This window comes from Agelaius phoeniceus, chromosome 1 (assembly GCF_051311805.1).
Source record: "Agelaius phoeniceus isolate bAgePho1 chromosome 1, bAgePho1.hap1, whole genome shotgun sequence".
NCBI classification, from domain to species: Eukaryota; Metazoa; Chordata; class Aves; order Passeriformes; family Icteridae; genus Agelaius; species Agelaius phoeniceus.
Genome location: NC_135265.1, coordinates 79296996 through 79323511, shown reverse-complemented (window position 1 = coordinate 79323511; position 26516 = coordinate 79296996). Strand labels below are relative to the sequence as shown.

The window sequence follows — 26516 nt, the reverse complement described above, 5'->3', positions numbered from 1 at the left end:
TTGGGATCATTCTACCTGGTAAGGGTTCCAGGGAGGCTGTAGAGCAGCCTTCCAGTACCTAAAGGGGACTACAGGAGAGCTGGAGCAGGAGTTTTTATAAAGGCATGTAGTGATAGAGCAAGGGGGGATAGCTTCAAACTGAGAGAAGGCAGGTTTAGATTAGATATTAGAAATTCTTTACTGTGAGGGTGGTGGGGCACTGGCACAGGCTGCCCAGAGAAGCTGTGGATGCCCCATATCTGGAAGTGTTCAAGGCCAGACTGGATGGAGCCCTGAGCAACCTGCTCTAGTGAAAGGTGTCCCTCCCACAGCAAGGGAATTAGAACTAAATGATCTTTAAGGTCCCTTCCTACCTAAACCATTCTGCAGTTTTATGATTTAAGGGCAAACTAAGATGAAGCTATACAATTTTATCTCCATTGCAGCTGACACTATTCCTAAACCAGGCCTGTCTGCATGGTTTCTGCCCAGGCCTGTGCTCTTGAGGGTGCCTGGCTGGTGGGCTCCTAGGCTCTCCTCGGTGTGGCTGTATTCCATCAGGCTGTGGGAACCCAGTGTGTGCTCCCAGAGGGTTTTTGATAGAGCTGGGGTAACCACCATCTTCCAGAGGGGGAATGAGTGGCAGTTCCACAGCTGGGGTCAGTTCCAAGCACATGGACGGGCATTCCACTTCCAAACTTAGGTGTGTCTATTATGCTGTATTTATTTTGATAATCTGTGCATTCGTTCTGTTGAGTATTGACAATTATGGATTTTTTTTCTCTTTGCCTCAGTAAGAGTTATTGGACTAAGATTTACATGGCAGGTTGATAGGCTTGGCATGAATGAAGAGAAACTCTCAATTACAGTGATGTAGTGACAGGCACTTCTGTGCACTGACCAATAGCAAACATCCCTCCCAATGGCTGAGAGCATCCAGAAGTCAGTCAGGAGGCAAATTAATCAGGTAATGGTGTCTGCTTCTCAAGACTGTGGTCCTGTACAAGACTGTCATCTTGTGTACTCCTGGGTTGTTAACTAATTACTGATTATGATGATGTGCAGGGACTTTTCTGAGAGTGTTTACACACAGGTAAAATTGAACTTTTTTGCTGTGCTGGCTGAAATGTATCAATTGTGCCATTCCAAGGATGCCTTTCTAGGACCAGCTAAATTCTTTCTAATCAACTTGCATATGGGAAAAATTAAAAAAAAAGTCAGTCTCAGATAATCTGTGTGTGTGTAACTATACGTATTGAAGTTATAGTTTCTTACATTCTTAAGTTCACCTTTTCTGGGAGGGTGGGGATATGAAATTAGCAGTGTGATTTAGCAAGCCTTTAGGGACTGAGGGGTGGTGTCAGATGAAGTGGCTAGAAGCATCTGGCAGTGGGAGGAGGGTGGAGGATTTCTCAGAGCAAGCCCTGTTGCCCACAAAGGCTATGTACACTATGAGGGCAGTGCATGCTGCCCTGCCATGATGTGCCTGGCAAATGAAACAAACCATCTTTCATCATGGCTACATAAATAGCAGAAGAATCACTTGCACATTCACTGTGGCATGGAATTGCTCAGCAGCACTTCCCTCTGTGTGTCCATTGCATGGACAAGGACACCTGCCCCAGAACAACACACAGCACATGCACCTTTCCAAGCAAAAGTGCACACACACACACACACAGCCTGTGCAGTAGGCTTGCCTCCTGAGAAGACAGGAAATTAAAGTTTTGTTGCAAGTCTGACTCAGTAGAAAATAGAAACAGAGCACATTACATATATTTTCTTTATTGCTGGACTTTTTTTTCCCAGTAAGTAGGCATGATTCCTTAAAGGCTGAGGTTTTTAACAACAGTAAGGTTTTTCAGGTCTCTTTTTTTCTTTTTTTTTTTTTTTTTTAATCTGTGGACAAAAAGATACCTTTGAACAAAGTTTTGCCTTATATTACAGTATTTCTGTACAAAAATAAAGGTCCAAAATCAAATTATTATTAGCTGATATTCCCCAATTTATTTACAGGGTACTGTCAAGAACCTTCATCAGGCAACCAGGTAAAATATTAAAATATTAAAGCAGTTGCATTGTATAACGTTGCCTTCTCTAGTCAACTCTGAAGGGCTCTGGCCTTTGGCAGTCAGTCTGGGTTAAGGAGTCCAGCCAGCAGTATAAAACATGATGTCTTTCAAAGAAAAAAATTATTATTAAAAACTTAAGCTGACATTATGGAGAATTGAACTGATAACTGTATTTCCATATTAGGGTATTCTATAAATATTCTCAGCTACATCTCTCTTTATCATACAGCAGATACAGAATGCAGACTTCTGCTACTTATATGGTAATACATATTTGCAAAAGTAAAATCAGTGTATGAAAATTTTGGAATTTACTTGTTAATAAAACTGCTTCAAAAGTAACCATACAATTGTAACAACTATAACTCTGAACTATTAAAATGTACAGAAAGACTGTTTACACCATTGCACATACTTATTCCCTTTGCTTCAAAAGACTTGTGAAACACAGAATAAAATTTGTCAAATTTTACTGACAGCTCTAATATGCATGCACAGTGTGCACATCCATGGAAGCAATGGGAAACAAAGTGTTGGCGTCCATCAGGAAAGCTGCCAGCAGCGCTCCAAAAAAATATACCTTGCTCTTCTTCCCTCCCCCTTCCCACCTGTATACAGGCCAGTAGATTAGTGCAGAATGGATGAATATAACTTTGTTTTCAGTGTTCTGAAAGGACAAAGGAAATCCTCTTGACTTTTATCAGCAATTTTAGGTCAATACAAATTAGGCTTAATAGTGTAAGGCACTTATTACTGCTTGCATTGCAGTGGATCGAGTCTTAAGGCATATGTTACATCAACTGAAGGTAATAATGCTTTGGAAAGTTTTGAATGAGCCAGCAGTTCTAGGTATGTGACTATTTCAGCTGATTTTCCCCTGCCCCCCTGTGGTCTTTCTAAAACCTTGTTTGAAGATATTTTCCGTTGAAACTCTGGTTCTCGGTTAGCTTGTCAACAACGGTGATCAATGACCCCAGGTCATTCTGAGGCCAAGGAGTGATGTTTTCTATTTAGGGTGCAGTAGAACTGGTTTTGTTTCACCTGGAGCTGCCCTGACTTCCATGACTACTCACAGATCGAGAGGTGCTGTAGCGTTTCTTCACGATCATACTGATGTAAGCTTTCATCAGCTTTGCAATGTCAACCACCTGCCAAGAGCACGAAGAGCACAGTTCTTAGTGAGGTAACAGTATATGAATGAATTTCTTTGGACACTAACAATATAAAACTGTCAAGCTTTCAACAAAACCCTTTTGCAGCTAAACAAAAACATTCAGCACTTCTCTTTGTGTCATTCTGTCTTCCCTTTAGCTTTACAGGGATCTTGAACAAATCTCTGACATTTGCAGCCATTACTTGAATTACTAAGTGGCCTGGCTGTCAGGACAGGAAGACCCCAATAACAAAACTGCCTTGCTCTTACCTCACTAGTTTCAAAAAGAAGTTCTCTTTCATCCACCACGATCTTGTAGGTGTTGGCAAGCGGAGCACCAAATGACAAGATATGTTCATACTGGAACACCTCCAGAGGCCTTCCTTCCCCACGCTTGTAGACAGAAACTGCATCAGCACTGACTCCAAGCCACAATTCCTGTGGGAATCCCCCTTCTTTACACTAGAGGAAAAAAAAGTAAATTAACAGCAAGGGGAACAGTGGGAGCACACACCACTTACTGTTGATGTTTTTGTCTGTAACCATTTGTTAAAAGTGCATATTGCTTCTTCCTCTTTAAATGTAGCCTTTTATACTTAGACTTGTTTGCAACCTGTCAGAATAGCATTTTGTCTCTCTATTTTACAGTTAACTGGTGGATTTAAATAGCTACAGTGCCTGCTAATGGGAGTAGGCTTTTAATAGCTCAAAGTTTATTACATCAGCTGTCTGAGCATTGTGATACTGTATTTATGGTTTCACTGCTTAGGAACGAAATCATCACCTATACAGTGTAAGCTGCAGTTTGAATGTTCATATGGTCTTACCTCTACGTCAAAGAGTGTTGAACCATAGCCAGGCCATTCCTTAATCAAAGCCATGTACTTTGCCATGGCCTGCTCCTGATTCATCCTCTGGAGTTTTTTCCATTTGTCAATAATACTAGTCCTGGAAGCTGAGATTTCCTCTTTGACCCACATGTCTAACATCTGATCCTCCTCAACTTTCTGTTTGCTGACAGAGCCACTTCGGAAACTCCTCCGCAGTGTTCCTTCAAGAAAGCTGGCCCGTTTCTTCTCGGCCTTCTCTGGTGCAGTAAATGTTTTGGTCGACTGTGTAATCCTAGACTTCAGCTTCTGCAAGGGATACACTTCCTCCAGCTCTGGTATGGTGGTGTGCACAGTGTAATCTCCCTGAAGGTACTGAAGACGCAAAGCTGCCAGGACCTGGAGGGTTTCCTCAGGAGCAGGGTAATGTCCTTTAATCACTGCTTCGTGAGCCTATCAAGGGGAAAAAAAGGTAGCTTTTTTATAGAGCAGCCTTTGAAAGAAATATGAGAAACAAGTGGAGCAGATTTACCCCCAGGGCAACCCAGGATGTGAAATAAATGATCCATTAAATAAATCAAATGGGGTAAATCTCTTGGCAAATTTAAGCTGAATAAGATTGGGTTTACCAGAAGAACTGCAAGGCAACTGAGGAACCTGCTAAATGGGAATTGCTTTTACTAGGACAGCTTTTAGTGAACTCCCATATCTAAGAGTTACTGAACTATGAAAAAGGAAAATAAAATGTAAAGGGGAGAAAACAGGATCTAAACATCTGATTGAGGAGAAGCCATCTATGTTCAAGGGCATTAGGAAGAAATGGGTCTCCAGGTTTGTTTACTGCTATCAATAATTTGGCTGTGAAAACTGATGTTTCCAGCCAAGGAAGCCAAGCTCTAGGACAGCTTCATAATTTTACTGAGGGGAAACAATACATCTTCAATGGATCCCAAATCAAGTTAGTACAACATCTACATACTACAGTGCTCTGTAGCATTGGGGATGAGATTCTGAACCAAGAGGATTCTTTCAAAATTCCAGTTCTCTGCACACTCATTCAAACTTGTGAAAATGTTCAGCAGGTAGGTATTTTCTTTCATATGACAGTAGTAGAGGAAACAAACACCCATCGTGTCTGGAGATCCAGGAATTGCAAGCTGAGTAAACACACAACTAATTCACAGTTAAGTAACAGCTAGTTTGTTTAGGTGCACAAAATGTGCCTTTAAACGTGCAAAATGGTTTACCTGAGATAGTACACATGCAGAAGAAAGAGCAGTCTTTTAGAAATGGAAGGACAGTATTTTAATGAGAAAGAACTAAAAGATTTTCTTCAGTGCCTCATGATCATTAAAGGATTCAGACTTTAAAATAATGGAGACTGCAGAGTTAAAACTGATGACAAAAGGGAATTTTCGTAATTGTCTGAAAAAAGTTGATGACTGACATCAAAAGCAGATAATTAGAAAAAATAGAACAGAATTGATGTTAGAATGTAATGTTACCTCTGCAAGGTATTGCTGTAATATTGCTGGTAGGGACTGAATGTCATGCTTTATAACAAATACTACTGGTTTTGGCACGACATAAAGTATTTGGCTAAACACTAGTCAGCACAGAATGCCACATGAAAACAATCTGCTTCAGCAAATGTGCTTGTTTTAGCTGTTCATGCTGAAAACTGCCTGAATCTGCCTCTTAAGCCAATAATGTAACATAGAAGATTGGATGCAGAGTTCTCAGAGATTTTCTTCTTGCTGTTTGAACTTCATCCCAAACAGAGGCACTGGATGACTCCTCTAGAGGTAACGACAGACAGACAGAATGGACGTGTTTCTAAGCCCAACCAGGGCAACCTATTGCCCAGATCCTTCAGCCAACAATAAACAGTTCTGGACTGAGCTACAGCAGCAGGCTGTGGAAGGAGACTTTTGGTAGACTTGTGGTGTCATATGGTGTCTTAAAACTTAAACTGAACAAAGAAGAAATACTCTATTACAGGGAAGATGTAGAAGGGGAGAACCCTTCATATGTATGAAAATTGAGGTACGTCAGTTCTTGATCACATCACTCTTGCTCACCAACAGAATGTCAGTGTCTTGGTGTTGCAAAGAGCCAGAAATCTTAACCCTATACAGAAATCTTTATCTGTGTCTAGTGTCCACTGAAAGAAGATGACTACTGGAAAAAATTTTAATCATTTGCAATATAGTAGAACAGGAGAAGATCAATCAACAATAATAAAAGCCATCAGTGAGTTTCTGAGTAACTACAGGAATTGATATAGTAGAAATCCAGCTGCTGATGCATTTAATTTTCATTAGAAATCAATTTAATTTATATTTTGCAGTGTAGCCTCATTCTGGGCTCAGCATGTTCACTGAGTGGGTTTCTGTTCATCATAGCTGTCTTACTGCTGAGACTGAACTATTATACTGTGGTACCTATGAAATGATCCATTTTTGACAAGATAAAAGGCTATTGCTCAATTAGTTCTGTACAGTTGCCAGCAGGAATCTCTTATTAATTAATTTGTTGCCAGTCACACTTTTTTTCACTTCATTTCTTAAAATTTCTTCAGAAAACAGTTTAAGAAGAGGAAAATTAAAAGCAAGTATTATTCTATTTTACGCAGCTTAGATCTGGTTATTCATTTTTCTACCACTATACAGAAAGCAATTGACAAGTAATGCAAAATTAAGGCACATAACCCTTCGCTTCACTTATGTCAGGATAGACCTATTTTGACTACTGAACTGCTTCCTTTGCTCTTGATGTTTGAGTTAGTAGTGCATTCAGTTGGAGAGAAGCAAAATAATAACACTCTCTTTGCTGCCTAGAACCCTTTATTCCCTCCTTTTTAAAGTGCCTCAAAACAGAATCTTTGTTCTTTACCTGCTCAAACATAAAGGCAAATTCCACGCTATCTTTTGGGACGTTTTCTGTGTCCAGGAAGCAGTAGAGCTTGAAGTAGAACTTCCAGTGCATCTCCCCAGCTTCAGCAGTGGCAGCAAGCCTGCATCATTGTGTTAAGAGGGAGAGAGATCAGATCTGTGACATCAAACTCTTCTAAATTGCCACCTGTGGAATCTAAGCAAGGCATCAGCTGAACTTTGCTTTACGTGTGTCTGTGTATTTAGAGCCTACAGCAAAATCAAGGACAAATGTTGGCTCAGTTCTCAAGTCAAAGGCTTCTAACCCATATTAATAAATGTTGATTTTTAGATAAGTCAGCTGTTAATAAAAGCAACATTATCAAGTCCTGTTATAGAACTGCATAACACTTAAAACACTCCTTTTCCCCCATTTTTATGTGGATAACAGGGGCTGATTGCCATGCATAAAAAGTTAGGATGACAAACAGGTATTTAGACTTGTATTACATTTTCTTACTACAGTTCTATAGGTGGTTTCAATTTTACTGGTAAGAGAAATGTTGAGAGCTGTACTGTGGTGACTTCCATGTGAAGTTAGCTAACAGTCAGAATGGCAGTGACTGCCTGGAGCTCAGTTCTCACAGTCACAGTGCCAGTAACAGTGGAAAATTTTGTAATAGTGGAGAAGAAAATGTGGAAATAGTGATGAGAAATATTACTCTACAGGTGTCAGGACAGAGGAAAACCAATACAAGTGGCTATTAAGTTTTTTAAGGAAACTAAAAAAAGAGATCCTTTTGTTCCAGAAATGGCCACATGTGTAATTCAGCTGTATCATCACAAACAAGCAAGTTAAAGAGAAAATTCAGCATTACTGACATTGGAAATTTATTTAATTGTAACTTATTAGAGTGAAGAGAGAAGGAGAGGTACACTCACTTTTCAAACTTGGCCAAGACATCAGCTACAATGGTTCTGCTTTCAATTGCTTTGTCAGTAGTTCCATTGTATTCAAACAAAGCAAACATATTTCTGCTATCCTCCATGGCCAAGCCACGAATTAACTTTTCAACCACCTAATGGAAAAACAGCACATGAAAAAACCATAGCATGGAAAAACAGTACCACAGAGTAAGACAGATACTTCGAAACCAATTAGAGCTAGGTTTTACATTATGCTAAAAATGTTATTCACTTGTCCTCATCAGCATTATTAATTGTTGTCAAATTCCACTGTCATTTTTACTCTTTCAGAATATGTATGGGCTATCTCCTGGCCAGATACAACCCCTGCTATTTCACCAACTCAGAAAGAGTCTTCCAGTTTTAGGAAGCAGCTTGGCTCTCATACACATCAATGTCTACTAAAGTTTCTCCAATAATTAGGCTTTCTCCCTAATTGCTTAGTGTTTCCTGCAATTCTTCCTGTAAGAAGGAACTACAGTTGGGTAAGCCTCTGCAGCACACTGCAGAAAAAAGACAGTTTTTATAGCAGGGATTTCTCCAGAACATACTGTGGGGAGGGACAGCTGTCCTGGAGGGACAGCACTGTAAGCCTTTCCTTCCCAGAACGGAGAGATTGGGAGAGAAATCCGCAGAGCTTCCAAAGTGCAGCATTACGGCTGCCTGGGAGTGGCATGGGAAGGGACACGCTGATTTTGTTACAAATACATTCTGTCACCAATCCTCACCTCTCCAGCTGTAGTGTGTGAGTTGATTGTAATCTTACAGGAGCCCCCACCATGGCAATAAACTGTGGATGTCATCTCCTGCCTGCCAATCAGTGCTTCTATTTCATCTCGTGATGGCACAAACTCTCTGCACTTGGTTTTCTTCAGAGATTCGTACGTGAAAAGTGCGTATTTCTCCATTTCGGTTCCTGGAAACTGGTCACGAACCCTGTGAGACAAAGCTTATTACTTTAAGCTGCCAGCTGCTAAGTTTGCTTATTTGAGAATTTTTCCCCCTGAGATTATTTCTGTATCCAGTACACTGTTTAATTGACATGTTCCAAGTACAGACAAAGCTTTTAAATTATTGAGTTTGTTGGTGGACTAACTTTCCTAACGGCACACTCTGCATTCTTCCATTGCATCACAGCAAGAGGAACTCCACATTCTGGTTAATGCTGAACTGACAACAATGGTTTATTATTATTTAATGTTTTCACTAATATTTAAAATCGTATTTGCAATCATGTACCTCAAGTACATCTTTAAATATGATACTGTTCTTTTATGTGCACGATGCATATCTCATAAAATTAAGGTAAGTGGGATGAAGAATTTTTAACAGGTTGGTTTGGACAGGTGAGAATGGGAACCTGGGGTGAAAGTCATTTAAGCTTATACCGTTACAGGAAGCGCCCCTTTTGCTAACATTAACAAAATGTGCATTTGACTTTGTGGCATCTTGCTTGATTCTTCAAATGTGTGTAATTCCATCCAGACCAACTCACACACACATTTCCTGTAACATTTTGTTTTTAGATTCACTGTTTGGCATAGCCAGTTTGCTAAGTGAATACATCTTCAAGTCTCACTTCTAGATATCTAGACAGTGTTAAAAGTTGTGGTGCTTTAGTAGACCAAAGGTTCTCACCTTTTGAGATGAAACTTGAGATATTTGAGGATGCTGCGACTGGGCAGAAATGTGCAACTCATGCAGGTGAGAATTTGCCAGCTATAGAGGTTCCCCACGCTCCCAGGGTTAGGCACTTTATTGGTTTGCTTGATGAGCTGACAGTAGAGCTCATCTCGGAGAGGTCGTAAATCATGTCCTGTTTGCAGGATACCTTGGATTATAGGGATGGGATCAGACATAGACTCCAGCTGCTGTAAAGAATTAAATATCTTGATGGCTTCATCCTGCAGAGTTGTGTAGCCTTTGTCTTTCAGCACTACAAAAGAAATATTGGGAGAAATGTGCTTAGATGAGATATGAAAGGAAAAGGACCCAGGCTTAACGTGGAAATCACTTAATGCTGCTCTGTGACCTTGTTATGCAGGATATTAGAATCTGTATTTTCCATTTCAAATGTATGATGCAAACTCATTTTATGAGCTTATTTGCTATTGAGATTTGTTCCAAATTTAATAGCTGAAAAGGTGTATCTTGATTGATTGGTTTTTTGTGATGGAGAGTTTTTCTTTCACAGCGAGTCACACTGCTGAAATACCATATCACACTCCATATTAACCTCCCAGCCTCCTCCCAAGGATGAAACTTCTGGGCTGAGTAATATCTTGTTTAATATGCAGTTGCAAACTAAGATAACCAAATCCAAGTCAGTAAAAGGAAGTGTGTTTCATCTTTCACTAGTGAAAGCCTCTTTGAAGTGCCAGTGACCCCAATGAGATAATACAGACAGCCAGTTCACAGTCATCAATAGCTCTGAACCCTTCATTCAAAAGAGACTTCTAAATTAGTATTTGAATTAAGAATATTAACAGATGATTACACTCATTTCAGTACTAAACTTTTTAAAACACTCCTAAATGTTATTTCCCATAAATAAGGCTTCCTATCCCATCTTATAAAATGTACACCTGTTAATTGGAAGCTGTGGCTGCTGCAACTTCCTGCAGGGAGTAGGAAGCAACAATAGTTTTAGGAGGATAATATGATTCAAGGGACTGAGTGAATCAGGTATAGTTGCTTATTTCAGTGCTAGACTTTTCAAATTTGGTCTTCTTAGCTGTATTGCTGTAAGCAATAGCAACCTTCCCTTCTGTAACACTCTTGGAGGAACACCACAAGCCCATGGCTCTATGCTAGCAAACTGCTATTCTCAAAAGAGAACAGGGAAACCTGTCTATTTGTATCATAAACATGTGTTTTGCCACCATTACTTCACTGTAGACTTAAAAATTCCACCCTCTGGTTTAGTCTTTCATAACAAAAAGTGGTTCTATTATTGGAAAACTTACAGTTGAGATTGATGTCCCCATATGGCAGTGGCAGTAATGGTGAGTGCAATGGATGATGAGTGTAACGGAGAATGGGATTCCTCTTATAAATCTGTTCAACCACATCAGCATTCAGGCAGTTTTCCTATTGGGGTAAGAAAAAAAAAAAGGTTTTGGGGTCCAGCTTTAAGAATAATGCAATGCTTTGTGCCCTTAGGTTGGTTATAATAAACTGAGCAATCAGTGTTACCAACACCATTTGATGCACAATCCAGTTGTGGGTGCTGTGGCTGCCATGGCATGCTGTGGGCTATGAATGCTCAGTCCCTGCCAACCTCAGGCCTTGGATAGGCTTGCTTTATCTCTGCAGTAAAAAAACCAACTACAGCAGAGCTGCAGGACACCAAAATGAAGTATCATAACTATTTTTGAAGTGTGTTTCCATTTTATATTAATTTTTATTCCAGTAATTCATAATGGGAAATATGATACCTGTATTAAAATTTTATTTAAAAGCATTTCTCCAGCATAACTAATTGGCCTTTCAGTTAGAAACTGCACAAGCTACCAAACAAAACAGTCCAAAGTAAATTGCTGTAAACCTGGTGCACCCACTCTACACATCCAAATACTACTCTTACTGTTCTTCTTAGGCAAGGTTTGACAGATATGTGTGTCTTCTATCTGTCAAACCTTCTGTCTTCTATCAGTACTGAATTCCATACATTTATCCTGCTCTGAAGAATAGCATTCATATTCTTGGAACTGAGAACTTAATACCTCTTTTTCATGAGAGAAGAGGTGGCACTCTCTAAGGGAAAAGGTCAGTAGCAGTTCTCCCCTCCTGCCTTTTTCTTTGGTCTCTTGTGAGAATCCTCATCCTCTCATAAATGCACATTAGCAAAAAGCTCCAGAAGGACATTCTCTGGCTGAGCATGCACTGTTTTACAATCAGTAAAACAATAAAATCACTGTTTTACTGATTGTAAAACAGTAAGCATTACATGAATGTTTTTCTCATCATACAGAGATATGAGATGCTTAGCCCATGCTATCATAACAAAAGAAAAGGACCATAATGTCAAAAAAAGTCAGAAGAGTTGTTTAGTTCACATCTTGGTGTGCTGCTCACTGTGGACAGAGTCAAACACATCTGCTAACTCATGAACCTGAACAATGTGCTCTACTGCCAGGTGTAGCCTGTTAAGTTACACAAACAAGTAAAACTTGTTATTATTTTAATGGAAAAAAGTTATCCCCCTTGCCCTCCAAGCTGCACTTCAAAGTTTGCTCTTCTCCTGTTTAGACAGAAATTCCTTTATCAGGTCAGAGAAGACATTCAGGTTTCACAATTTTAGTTCATGCCGCTGCGTAATTAAAACGTAATTTTCTGCTTTATTACCCAATATGGCAAAGCCAAAACAAAGATTTAAGGAACCATTCTTTCTCACCCCACGCCATCCTGCTTGTGCCTACCTTAATATCCTGAATGAGCTGCTGAGTTGGAGTATCAATGGGTGCCTTTGTGTCAATCACGTTCTGGATGGCACTTGACCAGCGGGTCGCCTCATTAAGCAATTTCGTATGGAGACGGTAACAGTGCTTGCGTCCGTACACGGTCACATTCCAGTAACCTGGCACAACAGCAAAATTGCTCATCATACAAGCTGCAGCCCAGCAGATACCCCGTGCTGCAGCCCAGATCATGCTGGAAGTCTTTCAGGAACTAAAAGTGTGTGAATTATTAAGTATCATAATACAAATACTGTGGTATTAAAGGAGATTTTCTCCTTCAAAGAAGACTAGGAGTAGCCTCAGACTACAACTATGCATCATGCAGCTCTGTCTTTTACCCAGTAATCTTAGTAAAAATCACTGTAAGAAAACACTGTTAATCCTGTGGAATACTCTTAGGTCCTTGTAGCTTGCAGGCCCTACTTCTCCAGTCCTGTCAGTAACAGGAAAATCCGAGACAGACTTGCTTTGTAGCGAGAGTCTTTCATAGTCTGTGGCACATGTACAAACAGCCATAAAGCACAAACTACCTCTTCTGCCTTTAATTTTACACCAGTGAAGTGGAAACTATGACAGGAAGAGCATTTCAGTTCAAATTCTCTCTCTGCATCCCTGTAAAGGCTTTTTATGAAACAGATTCAGTAAAAGGAAATGTGTTTCATCTTTCACTAGTGAAAGCTTCTTTGAAGTGCCAGTGACCCCAATGAGATAATACAGGACTGTCAACAGTCACTTCTCATTTGCAAACAGACGCTTCTGAGTTGAAAACCAGTTCTGAAAGTGCACAGTGGAGCTGACTCAGATGTAGTATGTAGGTTACCACAAACTGGGCTCTTACTCTGCATCTCCCTATACCTGCTGGCCCTATCCAATGCTGGCCCTCATGGTTCCTCAGCACATAAAATAATGTATGAGGAGAGTGCTACCCATGTCTTTCCCCAGGTGTTTGATGTGTAAGCATAGGTGTTCAGACTAACTCGGCTGCAGTGCCAGTCTGATAATTTGAATGTTGGTGAGAACAAATTTTACTCCTCTATGCATTACCTTTGTTCTTCACCCAGTAATTCCCTGTAGAATACCTCTGGGAACTGGATTTGCTCATGGAACTGCACCCATAATAATCCATTTAAAATATTCTGATGCATTGTTTCTTGCATTACTAGGTAGAAGGACAGAAAGCATACCTGAACAAGAGCAAATAATTACCTGTCTCTTTGAAGATTTTTTCATCAGGTGGGACCACTGAGCAGAGGCTGTTCAGGACCAGTGTACCCAATTTCAAAGCATTTTTCTCAGAACTCTTGTAGTAGTCCAAAGAATTGTGTGTCAAAACAAACCAACGCTTCTTTAGTTTTAACGAGGACATTTTTGGGTTGTTCTTTACTTCCTTGTGTAGCCACCCTGTTAAGGACACAATTTGAATCACACTTTGTTTTCTTGAACAGAGTTGGACAAAAGTAGGTTGCTAAAACTAAGTTGTATACTTTCAACAACAACAAAAAACATTGTCTGAACTGATAAGCTCACATATGAAACAACATTGAGTAAAATTCTCAAACAATGAAAAAATAAAGATAAAATTAATATGAAAACCTTTCCCTTTTGATGTTTCACTGGAAGAATTATCTTGTCAACTCACAAAAACACCTTTGTCATCATTACCGTGTTTTCTTACATGGCACAGCAAGAATATAATTTCAGCTGTATTAATTTGTGAGTAAAGTCCACCAGAGGAAGATGAGGCTGCAATGCTAATCATGTTGGCATATTGCCCACATTGTGTTGTGGGGACAATCTCTTCAAAGCATAACAGATGTTATTTACTGCCCCACTCAGTTCTTACCCCTCACAATGAATTCTTGTCCCTCCACTCTAGTGTCCCCCTTTGACCTCTGGAGCAGGGTTATCCAGTGATGCATCTCTTCAGGAGTGTCAGCATTACAGTGAAGAACACGATTAGCAGTGATGATCACAAATGAATTGGGTCTATGAAAATAAATGAGAATTGAAACAGCCTTTATAATCGGCATACATACTGTTTATCTCACCCCCCATAACCATAAAAACTGTTCATCTTTTGCATTTTCTATCCAGAAAAATACTGTCCACCTCTAATGAATCATCTAGTTATCAGCTAAAGAAAAATATTAAGTGTTTCAAAAGACTCAGTTATGTTACATTCACACCAAAATGCAAGGGCTATGAATGGTGGGAAAGCTTACATTAAATTGCAACTTGTCATATCTCAAATCAAATCTGTGGTGAAAAAAACTTCCAAACTTTAATCAGTTTGCACGAGAATCAGAACTGTTTCAGGGTCAGATCTATTTAGAGTGTTTGCTTCAGTAGCTACATTAGCTAAAACAAACTACAGTATACAAAGGTCTATAGTAAAGCAGCATGTGAACATCTATTCTTTTATTTTAATGCAGTGCAACCCAATTTACAGAGAATACAATCTATTTTTAATGAGAGTCTGGCTTTTACCCAATCCTACACCAGGATTCACTGAAGCATGAAGAACTAGTCCAAGAGAAGTGTGCTGATGGCTCTCTGGATCAGACAGGCAGGTTCTTTGGTCTACAATGCTTGCTTTAACCCTTTACCATTAATTTTTTCATCTGGAGCAAACCCTCAAAATGGACATAAACAACAAGACTAAAAAATCCATGTGAAAAATGCTTACAAGATAAATACTTAACTTACTGCATTAACATAATGCAGGAGAAATGGTAATTTAAAATTGTGAAAGCTCTGGACATTTGTGTTGTATAGTTTAGGAAACCTGAGCTTGTAAATTCACTGTTACTTCTGGTATCAGTGTTTTGGCAGGCCAAGGACAAAGCACTAACTTAAAACCAGCTGTTTTACACATGTACATAATGAGGAGAAACTGGAGTGAGCTCCTGCAGTTCAAATAACACCTCACATCCAGTAACCTTATAAACCAGTTTTAGTCTGAACCCAGATTATGTTTTATTTCCCTTAACATCATTAATAGCTCAAGAACTAAAAATAACCCAACATTTTTGTTGGTTTTTTATGCTGCATTAACTTCTTTGTTATAAGACATTTTTATTCTGGGGAAATAGTTTTCATCCCTGAAGAATACAACACTCATGAAGGAGAAGCTGAACAGAAAAAAAACCCATTAAAATTAAATTTGCTGCCTACTACATTACAAAGGAACTCAAAAATCAGCTGGTTTTTCTCAGGAGCATTACTTGTATAAATGAAAGAAATATGTGATCTTCCAGTTTTGGATCACTTTAGCACCTGAAGAGTTCAGGTATGGAGCAGTGTCTTGGAAATTATTGAAGCCCCCCCAAAATGCACCATCACTCCTACTCCACGTTTTAACATGTGGTGTTTAGTGCTATGAAAAGGGAGGCAATAATGAATCATTTTAATACATGGTTGGCCAGTACAATATAGACTAAAGCATAAAGTGTCTGATTTTAGCTAGAGACAGGAGAAAAAGAAAGTCACCAGGCATGGTTCTGACTTACCTATCTGGATTGTCAGCAGCACAGACAGAATCAATTAGTCCTACATCGAGTGTACCCTATAAACAAATATCCAACCAGAAAATGAGGAAGACATTCACTGTTATATTACTCACAGTACTCTTCTGAGAGACAGGAGAAAGAAGCAGCAGCTTTGAAGCAAAATGAACTGCAGGTTTGGGCAGCAGTTTCTCTTAACCATTGAAACTGCTGAGGGGAAAACTTAGAGACTTGGATGAATAGATCCAGTAAAAGACTATTTGTAGTTAGGATGGAGGCAGCTCAAAACCTGCTCTTTTTTGTGCTTCCAAACATGCTTGAATTTTTCACTGAAAACTGCCATCCCAATAGAAATGGCATCCTCTCAAAACAAACTTCTAAAGCCATTAAGCAGAAGTTTTTGTTTTCCTTTGCTTGATATTAGGTTCCAGATGTATTCTATTAATTACTAATATATATTGTACAGAATGATAAATGCAGGATCAGAGAAATCTCAAATTTTTAACTCTTAGGTTTTTAATTTACTCACTAAAAATATCTTTGCAAAATTTCAAAATCAAGCATACACTGTGATGTGATAAGGAAGTGGACCAGAAAAACCACTCCCAAAACCAACAGTCATTTTTCATCAAGGTGAATGATGGGAGAGGAATCAGAAGTCACATTCCCTCCTTGTACAGCTACAGGACCAAAGACATGGGAGCTCTAGCCAGTGTCACAGCTACCACATTTAAACTAAGTAGGTTGTGACTCTCAGAGGCTGTGGCCACCACAATGGCCCTGTGTTCTAAAAATATTTGGTTAGAAAAGTTCTTCAGATTTAGACTTACCACAGCATTCTGTGGATTTGCCTGCTCATCATGCATCTCCCGGATCTCCTGCTCTGTGGACGCATGGACTTGACTCAGTACACTGAACCACTGGCTGGGGAGAGAAAGGCAGCAGTGTAAGTAAAATTTTGGCTCTGCACAAGCCTTCTGTCACCTTTGTTCTGCAGAGATGTAGCAGGTTCTGCAGGTTTTTGAAATTGCTTAAGATTCCTTTTGTCAACAGGCATAAAAGCTTTATGTCAGTTCAAGCAACAATGGGTGCAAGCAAGCTGCTCCAGATCTCCCATCCAAGCTTGTGTCATACCCTTCTTCCTGACAAAAAGTACCTTGTACACTAAGTGGCATCTCTGAAAAACTGCTGTAAGCACACTGAAACACCTGAGGGCTTGGAGAGTCTTTGTTACACATTCCACGTTTCATCTGGAATAAAATACATTCCTAGCTACACACAAAGCTTTTAATTGGAATCCCAGCCTTCAGATTATTAACTGTGCTGCACTGATAGTGTAACTGGTAGTAATTCCTTACAGTGATACTTCTTCAAAGACCACCAAAATCCATTGAGCTCTCAGTAGAAGCGCAACTGAGAGGGAAAAAAGAATAAAACCCCCAAGCAAATATCTCTACAGTTTTTGTTCTCTATGGAGCACTGAAAAATCCAGCTGCTGGAAGGATGAGCAAATTTGTGCCACTCCAGTGGCACTGTACAGATCCACAACAGGAAAAGTGGCAGGAAGGTTTCCAGTGCTTCAACCCCTAGTCCTGAGCAGCAATTGCAGATGGATTTAATTCCAACCACACCTTCTGCTTCTGGGAAACCTCTATCCTTCTGGCATTTGTATATGATAAAGCTCAACTGCTCTAAGGAATCCCACTGAAATCTAAGGGCAGAGCTTGGCCTGTTCAACAGGTTCCTGAATGCCATTCTTTGAGATATGAATTTGCCATTCTAATGAAAACCACCTGGGGCCAAGTTTTCAAAGGGATCAAAAGCCCAGCCTTTAAAGCAGACTCCTCATTTTGCTGCAGAGGCTCCTCCACCACCACGGGGTTGAGGAAAAACTCAGCTTACTGCAAAACTACTGGACTTAAATACGAAGTTATCTTTGCAATTGCTTTTAGTCACAGAATTTTTGCCTAGGACACTGAAGAGCTGTCTCGCTAACTCCAGCATTCAGAAGCCAACTGTTCTCCCAAAATGTAGATTTCTGGAAACTGAACTGCTAAAATAGCTTGAGAAAAACTGTGTAGGCTGTCAAACAGTACCATCACTGCCATATCCTAAATTATTTTTATCAGTTCACGCTTTTATTAGAAACAGTGCAAGCAATGAAGAAAAATGAAGATTGAGAGTGCCAGACCATAAAGCAGATGAGAACATATTTAGTTCTGATTCTTTTTTTAAGACTCAGAGACGCCCACAGAGAGTTTGTACTTAACACTTTGCTGTATGTAAGGCAATGCCACAAAAAAAGGCGAGAAGCTGTCATCTAGAGAGGAGGAACCACCAGCTGAAGTAAAGCTGAAACTGAAGTAAAGAAACTGAAGGAAACTAAGCCTCACCAACCAAAAGATTCCCACAAATTAAATTCATCTTTCCTTTCTGGGCTCAGGAATTGCAAATGTATTTAAAGTGAACCTTCTATTTCAATAAAAAAAAAAAAAAAAAAAAAAGACTTCCTAGCACCATACTAGCACTGTATGCACATCTAGTGATAATTTATGGATGGATTTTAAAGAACAATACAGAGTTTTCCTGATTTCATTTAATCTTTGTGTAACCAATGAAAATGAAATGAATCATGGCACTTCGCAAAAAACAAAGGCAGACTTTATTTTTGCTTTTTTCCCCTCTCAGGACCTCCTTTGTTTTTCAGCTGAGTCCCAGAACACAGAAATACAGAAAAAGGCTAGGGATTTGAAAGGAACAAACCCTCAGCAATGGCTGCCCTTTGAAGCATTACTTCTTCAATAATAGTAACTCCTCTTTTGGGAGGAACAGGATGTTTTTCTTGGTTTTTCCCTTAATTTGAACAAAAATCAACCTCAGATCCTGATCTAGCCCAGGTACAAAATATTTTTTCAATAGCAGATGTGGACCAAACACAGACCAATGATTCATACTTTGCTTTTCACAATGCTTTGTTAACAAGGCTTTGACTTAAGCCTGTCTGCAAATCCTCACACATTTTCCTCATTAAGTCTTCTGGGATGAGCGAGAAAAAAGAAACCGGAAATACACTGGCAAAAGGTAATTTAATCTGGATGGTTTGTTACTCTTACTACACACAACAAGGGTGTATAGTGTCTCCTCCTCCATCTTTAAGAAATAAATGAAGCAGATGCGTGGCAACAGACAAGTCTGTGTGCTGATAATTGTTTATTGGTCCCTAGGGCACCTACACAAGTCTGGTAGAAGAGACTTTAGCTAAGCCTTCATTTTAAAATATGCTTACATCCCACAAGAATCTTAACAGTAACTGCTAGAAAGCTCCTAAGTTATATCAAGGATAACTTTAAGGATACCTAAAGAAATGAGGATGGATTTTGTGTTGCTACATCTACACTTGTACTCAGAGTCCTGTGATAGAGGAAGGCATTCCACCTTTGCAAAGAACAGAATACAAAAGAACTTTTGAGGCTTCTGAGCAAAGTAGCTCAAGAGATGTTGACAAAGGCACGCTGTATTCTGGCCTTGGGGCAGCAAGGCAATGGGTAATAAGCTCTGATTACTAAGTTAAATTTATTTAAATGCTTGATTTTTTTAGGCAAGCATATGATTATCTTGCATGAACTGTAGCATGGGGATTTTTTTTAAAGATGCTCTACAACTGATCGGACAAGTCAGACTTGCTCCTCACCCACCTGCCTCCCCCATGGTTAGATATGGATCCTTTAGCAACAAAAGCAAGACCCTTTTTAAATATGCAGAAAGGGAAGCACTCTCTTACACACTCCTCTTACATGAATATGCTTTTGCTCTAAAATACAGTGACTGCATTACAACTTCTATCTGAAAAAAATTTAGGTTCTGTTTAAACAAACAGACCTCACCCCTAAGAACAAAATGCTTCATTTCAGACAGACCACAGGGTCTCAAATATTGATTTGATCAATGCAGCTAAACACAGCAGGGTAATCCACAAGGAAAGCAACAGTGGCTAATGACTGCCTCTCTACAGACAAATTATATTTCAGAAAGTTGCTAGTAACTCATGGGTAACAGCCAAATTCTAGGCAAATTTTCATTGTCAGTCTGAGTCTTCCCAGTAATTGTCTGCCACAAGGTTTTCTCCTCAGCAAGCCTTTCAAAAAGTGTGTTAAATGCAACGTGTTTAACACAACCTGAATATTTTGTGACAGTGGTCAAATTAGTGACAAGCCAAAGTCAGAATAACATAGAGGTTAAAAAGGAAAAGAAAAGGAGAAGAAGATAGGCCTGATGATTTTCATACCTTGCATCCTCAGGAGATTCAGCAATTAAGTGGTAGGTCCTATCACTCATTATTAGATCAATACCATTTTCTTTGCCTGTATTATCAACAATCTCTCTGAAAAAAAGGAAAACACCAATATTGAGCATTACAGATTATCAAAATTTTGAAAATTATGCTCTGTTGAGAAGCTCACAAACTATTGACACTTAACAGCAGTCTTCATCAGGTTCATTTGCAAGATTCACAGTGTGATTTATCAGTATTAGTTTGCCAAACTACAGCTGTATTTTCTGCCCACACAGTACAAATATTCAAACTACTATGAATGTCACTACACCTATGTGACCATCCTGTTACCATTTTACCAAGAACTAAAGAAAACGCAAAGCAATATCAAACCCCAAGAGAGGCAAAGATAACTGAGGGAAGAAATGGATATATTTCTGAACTGAGTGCATAAGCAAGTGATTTTTGGAATTCTAAAAAAAAGCTGCTGAAGATTGAAAATTGAAAGCAAACAAAACCTGTATTAGTGATTCTGTGTGTTTGTGAGTCAGCACAAGGACAATTCCAAACATGACTTCCAGGAAAATCTGAGCACTCATCTGCTGAAAAATTACATATTTCTAATTTTTAGTTTGGACATCTAAGTATTGATATAAAAACAACTGTGAAGGTTTTAGCAATAATTAAAGTATGACATTAGATTTCCCTGTAGCTTAAGAAATAAACTTAATTTGCTTTTTGTTGTTTGGCTGTACTTGCCTGAAGCTTACTATTTCCTTCACTGGCTATATTTTCTTACCTGCTCATTTATTCTCATAAATCTCTGTCCTACAAACAATATATGCAAGGTCTGCATATCAGACTCATGAGGATGATCTATTTGCTATCAATACAAAAAGCTGTAATTTTGTACTGGTTGATTCCTTCCCTCTCAGTAACAGTGTCCAATAGAATATCTCCCTGTTCTGTGTTCTAAGTGAATCAGCCTGAGATTTTAAAAATTGAACAAGGTCCCTAATAGAGAGTGGTGGACTATAGGACTTGCACTATAGGTTAGGAATGCACTCAGTAAATATTAACACTATCTAGAAAAGCTATTGTTTATTTCTTATGAAACACAGTTCTTTAAATACCCTTTCTTTTATCTAATTTATAAACAAATAGTCATTGATTGAACCTACAGTTCAAACTAGGTTCAGTAACCTTTGTCTGATAATTTTAAATGTACGTGCAGCAAAGACTGTCTATAGGGCACAACCAGTGAAGCAATGAGGTAACAACAAAAAAAAAAGAATGATTGATTGACCATATTAGAAAAATATGCTAAATAAATGCTATGGTACATGAGACAGAGTCAAATTGAGTTTTAACAAAAAAAAAACAAAAGGTAGGATCTTCAGCTTCTATTCAGAGATTTACTTGACTGCCAACAGCTCACTGGATTCCAGTAGCAAGTCAGGATTCTCACTGAAACTCTTTTCTGTCCTCAGAAACTCTTTTCAATCAGGCTCAAGCCAGGATTGCCGAAGAAAAGATTAATCAAATATTTAAATTTAGTTTAAACTCTCTGTTAAAGTAACAGACAAATGGGATAGCTGCAGATTACAAATCACAGAGTGGAAGTGAGTGTTACTAACCATTTCTGTTTCTCTCCACTTTGGATGAAAGCTTAGGTACACTTTATAGAGAAAAGAGACAACTAATGTTAGCACACTCTAATTTTTTAAATTAGGTAGATAATCCTAAATTGTTTAGAAAGAAAAAAAACATCCAGTAGAAAATTCTTTTTTCTGTGTGCTTCAGGAAGCATAAAATTCTTAGGCTTAAGGAACTTCAGCTAACAAGGCATAAGTTATTAGGTTTAGTAATCTTGTTTTTTAATGAATATATGCATTTTAAAGACTTTTCTACACTACCACAATTATTTAAAGCATGAAAAAAAATCTAAATACATACAGAAGATTCAGCTTTGACCCATGCGAACTTCAATATACTCAGGGCCTTTTAATTCCACCCTCTTCATTCTGGGTTTGCCTGCAGCTACAGACTTGGCAACATGCCCCAAACTGCCTTGGGAATCATTACAGACTAAGTAGGGCCTCTAGTCTGGGAGAAAGCATAGATGGGTTCATTACAGCAGCATTTTTCTGAAGTATTTGGCACTGGCTTAGCTCTGGAGCACTCTCTAGACTTAAGAGAGAGCCAACTAAGGACAACACTTGCTTTCACTAACTTCACCACACACACTCTCCTGCTTGCATTCACACAATTTGTAGGCAGGGCACTCAGTGCCTTCCCAGACTGAGCCCCAAGTACTACTTAGAAAGAACCATGGCTAACATAAAACTGTGTAAACCTACTTGGCAGTTCGGACATCCATGGCACCCTTTAGCTTTTCTTCACTGTCATTTTCAAAGTACATCAACTTGGACTGTCTGAGAACAAACCATCTTTTCTTCCAGTTCCTTCTGGAAAGTGTAGATGATCCACCCCCCTTTTTGTGAAGCCAGCCTTGCTTAAGTGCTTCCTGCTTAGAACGAAACCACAGGAAGGTCTCATCTTTCAGGACACACCAGCGTCGCTTCCATGTGTTGATTAAGCCACCTGGCAAGAGACACAAATGTGGCTTTATATGCAGTGAAAACAAACAGCTGTATCATAAAACAGAGGCTGTGAACAGCACCAAAGCTGGAGGGTGCTGACCAACAACACTGCAGTTAAACTGAGTGTCTGCTGTAAGCCACAAAACCTCATTTCTGCATTTCCTCACGGCCACCAATATTGTTGTCAATCTAAACACCCTCAAATTATAAATTGTAGTAAGTCTCTGTATTACAAAAATATATGAAACATACATATAATTACATGTACATATACATATCTATAATAATAAATTACTGAAAAGTCTTGCTGCACATGAGACTCTCATCTTTAAGACTGTTTTCAATGTATTTCAGTGATAATCTAAAAACAATCTAGTGTTGAGCTCTTTCCTCTCTCCAGGTTATTAGGAGGTAACAATGTTTAACTCAAAACCACAAAACCTGACAAAGCTATGTTTAGAGCAGGAAATACACCAGTGTGAGCTCAGTCATACCAAAGTGTGGCCATACTGTAGGCAATGCACCTTTTGCACTGGAGTTACAGTGCAGTCATAAAAACCTTAACCCAACCAATATGCTCCTGTTACCCCACAAAAACTGACTGCTAGCTATGTCAGAAAGTAAGAGCTGTGCTGCTGCCAACTGCATTATTTTTCACACAAACACTGTGGTGTGTACACTCATCACTGCTCGAATACCTAAATAAGGTATTCTACAGTGATGAAATCATACAAGGATTCAGCTAGATTACAATTTGCTATCAAAAATCAGAAGATAAACCCAAGAATTTTAAGCAGAGAACTCCTGTGTATATTCTTTCACAGTCTCTCACACCGCTTTGCATGTAACCTTATCCATGTCTTCCAGATCCAAAATGGAATTTGACTAAGTTCAGTAAAATTGGTCTGCAATGTAGAATGCTGTCTGTGTTACAAGGTTTTGACAGCAGGAATCAGCTTTCCTGAAAATTTGATACAATTGGATTTGTGAGTTATTTTTCTCTATGTATACTGAATATTTCATTGTTTGTGAGACAGCAAAGATGTAAGATGAAACAGAGGCAGCCCAAAATATTGATCTTTTTTTGCAGAGGGGAAAAACATTGCTAGATATAAGCCACTGCAAGTAACTTAACTTGAGAACAGCTCAAATTAAATAAAGTCACTTTTCCATCACCCTTTGGAAAATGAAGAAATAGCTTAACTCTACAGGAATTGGGAGTGTAATACACAATAAATATTTCTGTTTACTTCGTCTATTTAGCAAATTCTGATTCATCCAGTACCTTTCATGTACAGAAAACTGTGAAAGTAGGGCAGGCTGACACAGCTGTAGACTGAATCCCTCCGGTAGGAAAGTTCATCATCTGTATCAAATCTGGAGTCAAAATCTTCTTCACTGTCTTCAAACTAGACAAGAAAGGAAAGAAAGATCATAATCTCTCAGGAAAGAATTTAGATCAAGTTAGTTTAGAAAACTCTAGCTAAAACATTTTATTATGTATTGGAAGGTTCCTCATTGGTTTTCACCCAGTTAACACAGGAAGGAGTACACTGTAGTAAGTTTCAGCTTGAACTGTTTGATTACACAACAAATCTGTGTAAAACCTTTGTAGAGGCTCAGGAAAGTTATCCCTTTGCAAGAATATGGTCAGGGTAAGCTATCCTGTGCTACTTGCCCCTGTCACTGGAGTGCTGTGGGGAACAGCTTAAAAATGTATTGAAAAGGAAACCTTGCACAAGCTGTGGTACTAGCTTTCCCTCACCCCAGAAAGTCAGAATTTCTGTTCTGTATCTGACACACATCCAGAGTCATGCAGCAGGAAGGCATCTTCAACAAAGACACTGAAAGTGTTTTCTCCTCAGGCAAGAACTGTCAACTTATCCCAACACCCACAATGGCTCTTGGACTGCTTATCGCTGCCTCAAATGTAGTAGATATTATATCATTAAAGTTTTACTTCTAAACAAGTCAGTGTTCCTGAAATACCTTTTCGCTTTCCCAATCAGACAGTCTCACAGAAACACTGGCTGAGTGGTAAAGGAAATCATATTCTTTCAAAAATATTTGTAGAAGGAAACCACACCGTATACTCAGTAAACAGCACTGAAAAATTTCTCTGCAGAATGTGTGTCTGCCTCAGTAATTTAAACATTTTCCATTGTGTGAACTATACTCTCCAAATAATCTCAAAATATACTTGGCACATCAGGGACTTCTGCAAGCATCTTACTCTTCAATACTCTTGCAACTTACACACATAACTAAATTTAGTTTTCCTGAAATTAATTTCCCAACATGCTCACTGGTACCCCAAATCCAAACACATGCACAGAGAAGAACTTCGTTGTGCACTGATCTGCTCACCAAGTAACACAGTGTTGCATTAAAGCAGTTAAAACCGTATCTGTGCAAAAGCCCAGGACTGCAAACTGCATCTGAGCAGCCTCTGACGCTAATGCACTCACCCCAGTGGCATCTAGATGGCAACAGACCACTATTTCCATAGGTGCTCCGAGCAAATCAAGCTACGCAATGTTTTCTAGGAACAGCTACAGTGAATCTACAGCTGCACAGCAGGGGAAAAGAAATAATCAGAAAGCACCTATCAATTATTAGATAACATAACCATTGCTACTTACAGAAGACTGAGCTCCCTCAGAGCTGAACCGGTATGCTCCAGAGCTATTGTACGTCCCCACGGAACACCGGTAGTCCGGTGACCACTGGCTACTGTGTGAGTTAGAGAAGGTCACACTGCTGCCAGAAGTGATAGCACCATCTTCGTAGTCATCCTGGTCATAATCATAGTCTCCATCAGGAGAAATAAGTTCCACAGAATTTGGGGGTCTGCAAGATACATTTTCTGGCATGCAGTACGTGGATTCGCCGCTGGAAGAGTTGTGGAGACTCACTGTGTCGTGGGCAGGAGGTATGACCATGGCGTCGCTGGCAGCAGGAATTGTTGGCACCACGGTATCATTCATGTAAGGATCCTCTTCTGAGGAATCATCGCTTGTTCTGATGCCACTGGTCCTTTGATCAGAATGGCCATGCTCACTCGGGTTGGGCGAATCCTTAAATGCATCATCATCGGCTTCAAAGCCCTCATCTACCTCCTCCTCAGGATATGGCTGGCTGAAGTTAAAATTGGGCTTTTCACTGCAGGCATTTCCAGTCTGTTCAGCCAGCTCAGCAGGATACCCACTGCCCACAGAGAGAGACCTCTCAATGTTTCGGACACATTCGTCAATCTCATCGAAGTTCAGAGATTCCAGGAACTCCTGGGCTGCTCGACATGCTTCATCCTCCAGCCGCCGGAGCTCCTCATCTCGACGCTGCTGCAGCCTCTGTAATGAAGCCTCTGTCAAGGACAGCTCCTGCTGCTTCTTCACGCGCTGCAGGTCTTCGATTTCTTTTTCCAGACGCAGGATTTCTTCCACCTGCCTGCTTTCTTTCTGCTTCTCCACCTCCTGCTTCAGTTCTGCCTCCTTCTGAGCTTTCTGAATGGCAGCCAGTTCCTGCTTCTTTCTCTCTTCTTCAGCCTGCATAAAAATAAAATGAAACAAAATAAAATCAAGTTAGGCCCCTAAATGCAAGTTTGTTTTTTAAAATTTATTTCTAAAGCTCTGTACTCCACCATGCTCATTCATTTAAAAGGAGCCCTGTCTTCACATCAGCAAGAAATGAAAAGGAAAGAAAAAGAAGCAAACTAAAGTGTGATTGCATTTTCTCAGAGATAGCTGAGCAGAGGAAGTCCAAGTATGTGCAGAAAATTCAATCTTTGCCGGAAATTAAATGAAG

General features: G+C 39.4%; 1 protein-coding gene across 1 annotated transcript in view; it reads right to left on the bottom strand.

The window, feature by feature from the left end:
* Nucleotides 1-1748: 1748 nt before the first annotated feature.
* The window catches only part of MYO10 (myosin X), a 163405-nt gene continuing 138637 nt past the window's right edge, over nt 1749-26516 (bottom strand). Inside the window, exons 25-41 of the mRNA XM_054629809.2 lie at nt 25355-26257; nt 23998-24121; nt 22470-22713; nt 20122-20217; nt 16667-16760; nt 15840-15895; nt 14174-14316; nt 13537-13731; nt 12292-12449; nt 10837-10960; nt 9509-9806; nt 8599-8806; nt 7847-7983; nt 6927-7047; nt 4032-4484; nt 3475-3666; nt 1749-3199 (exon numbers count right to left, since the gene is read on the bottom strand). Coding sequence (XP_054485784.2) covers nt 3089-3199; nt 3475-3666; nt 4032-4484; nt 6927-7047; nt 7847-7983; nt 8599-8806; nt 9509-9806; nt 10837-10960; nt 12292-12449; nt 13537-13731; nt 14174-14316; nt 15840-15895; nt 16667-16760; nt 20122-20217; nt 22470-22713; nt 23998-24121; nt 25355-26257 — 3657 coding nt within the window. The 3' untranslated portion in view covers nt 1749-3088. The remainder of the gene's footprint in view (nt 3200-3474; nt 3667-4031; nt 4485-6926; nt 7048-7846; nt 7984-8598; nt 8807-9508; nt 9807-10836; nt 10961-12291; nt 12450-13536; nt 13732-14173; nt 14317-15839; nt 15896-16666; nt 16761-20121; nt 20218-22469; nt 22714-23997; nt 24122-25354; nt 26258-26516) is intronic.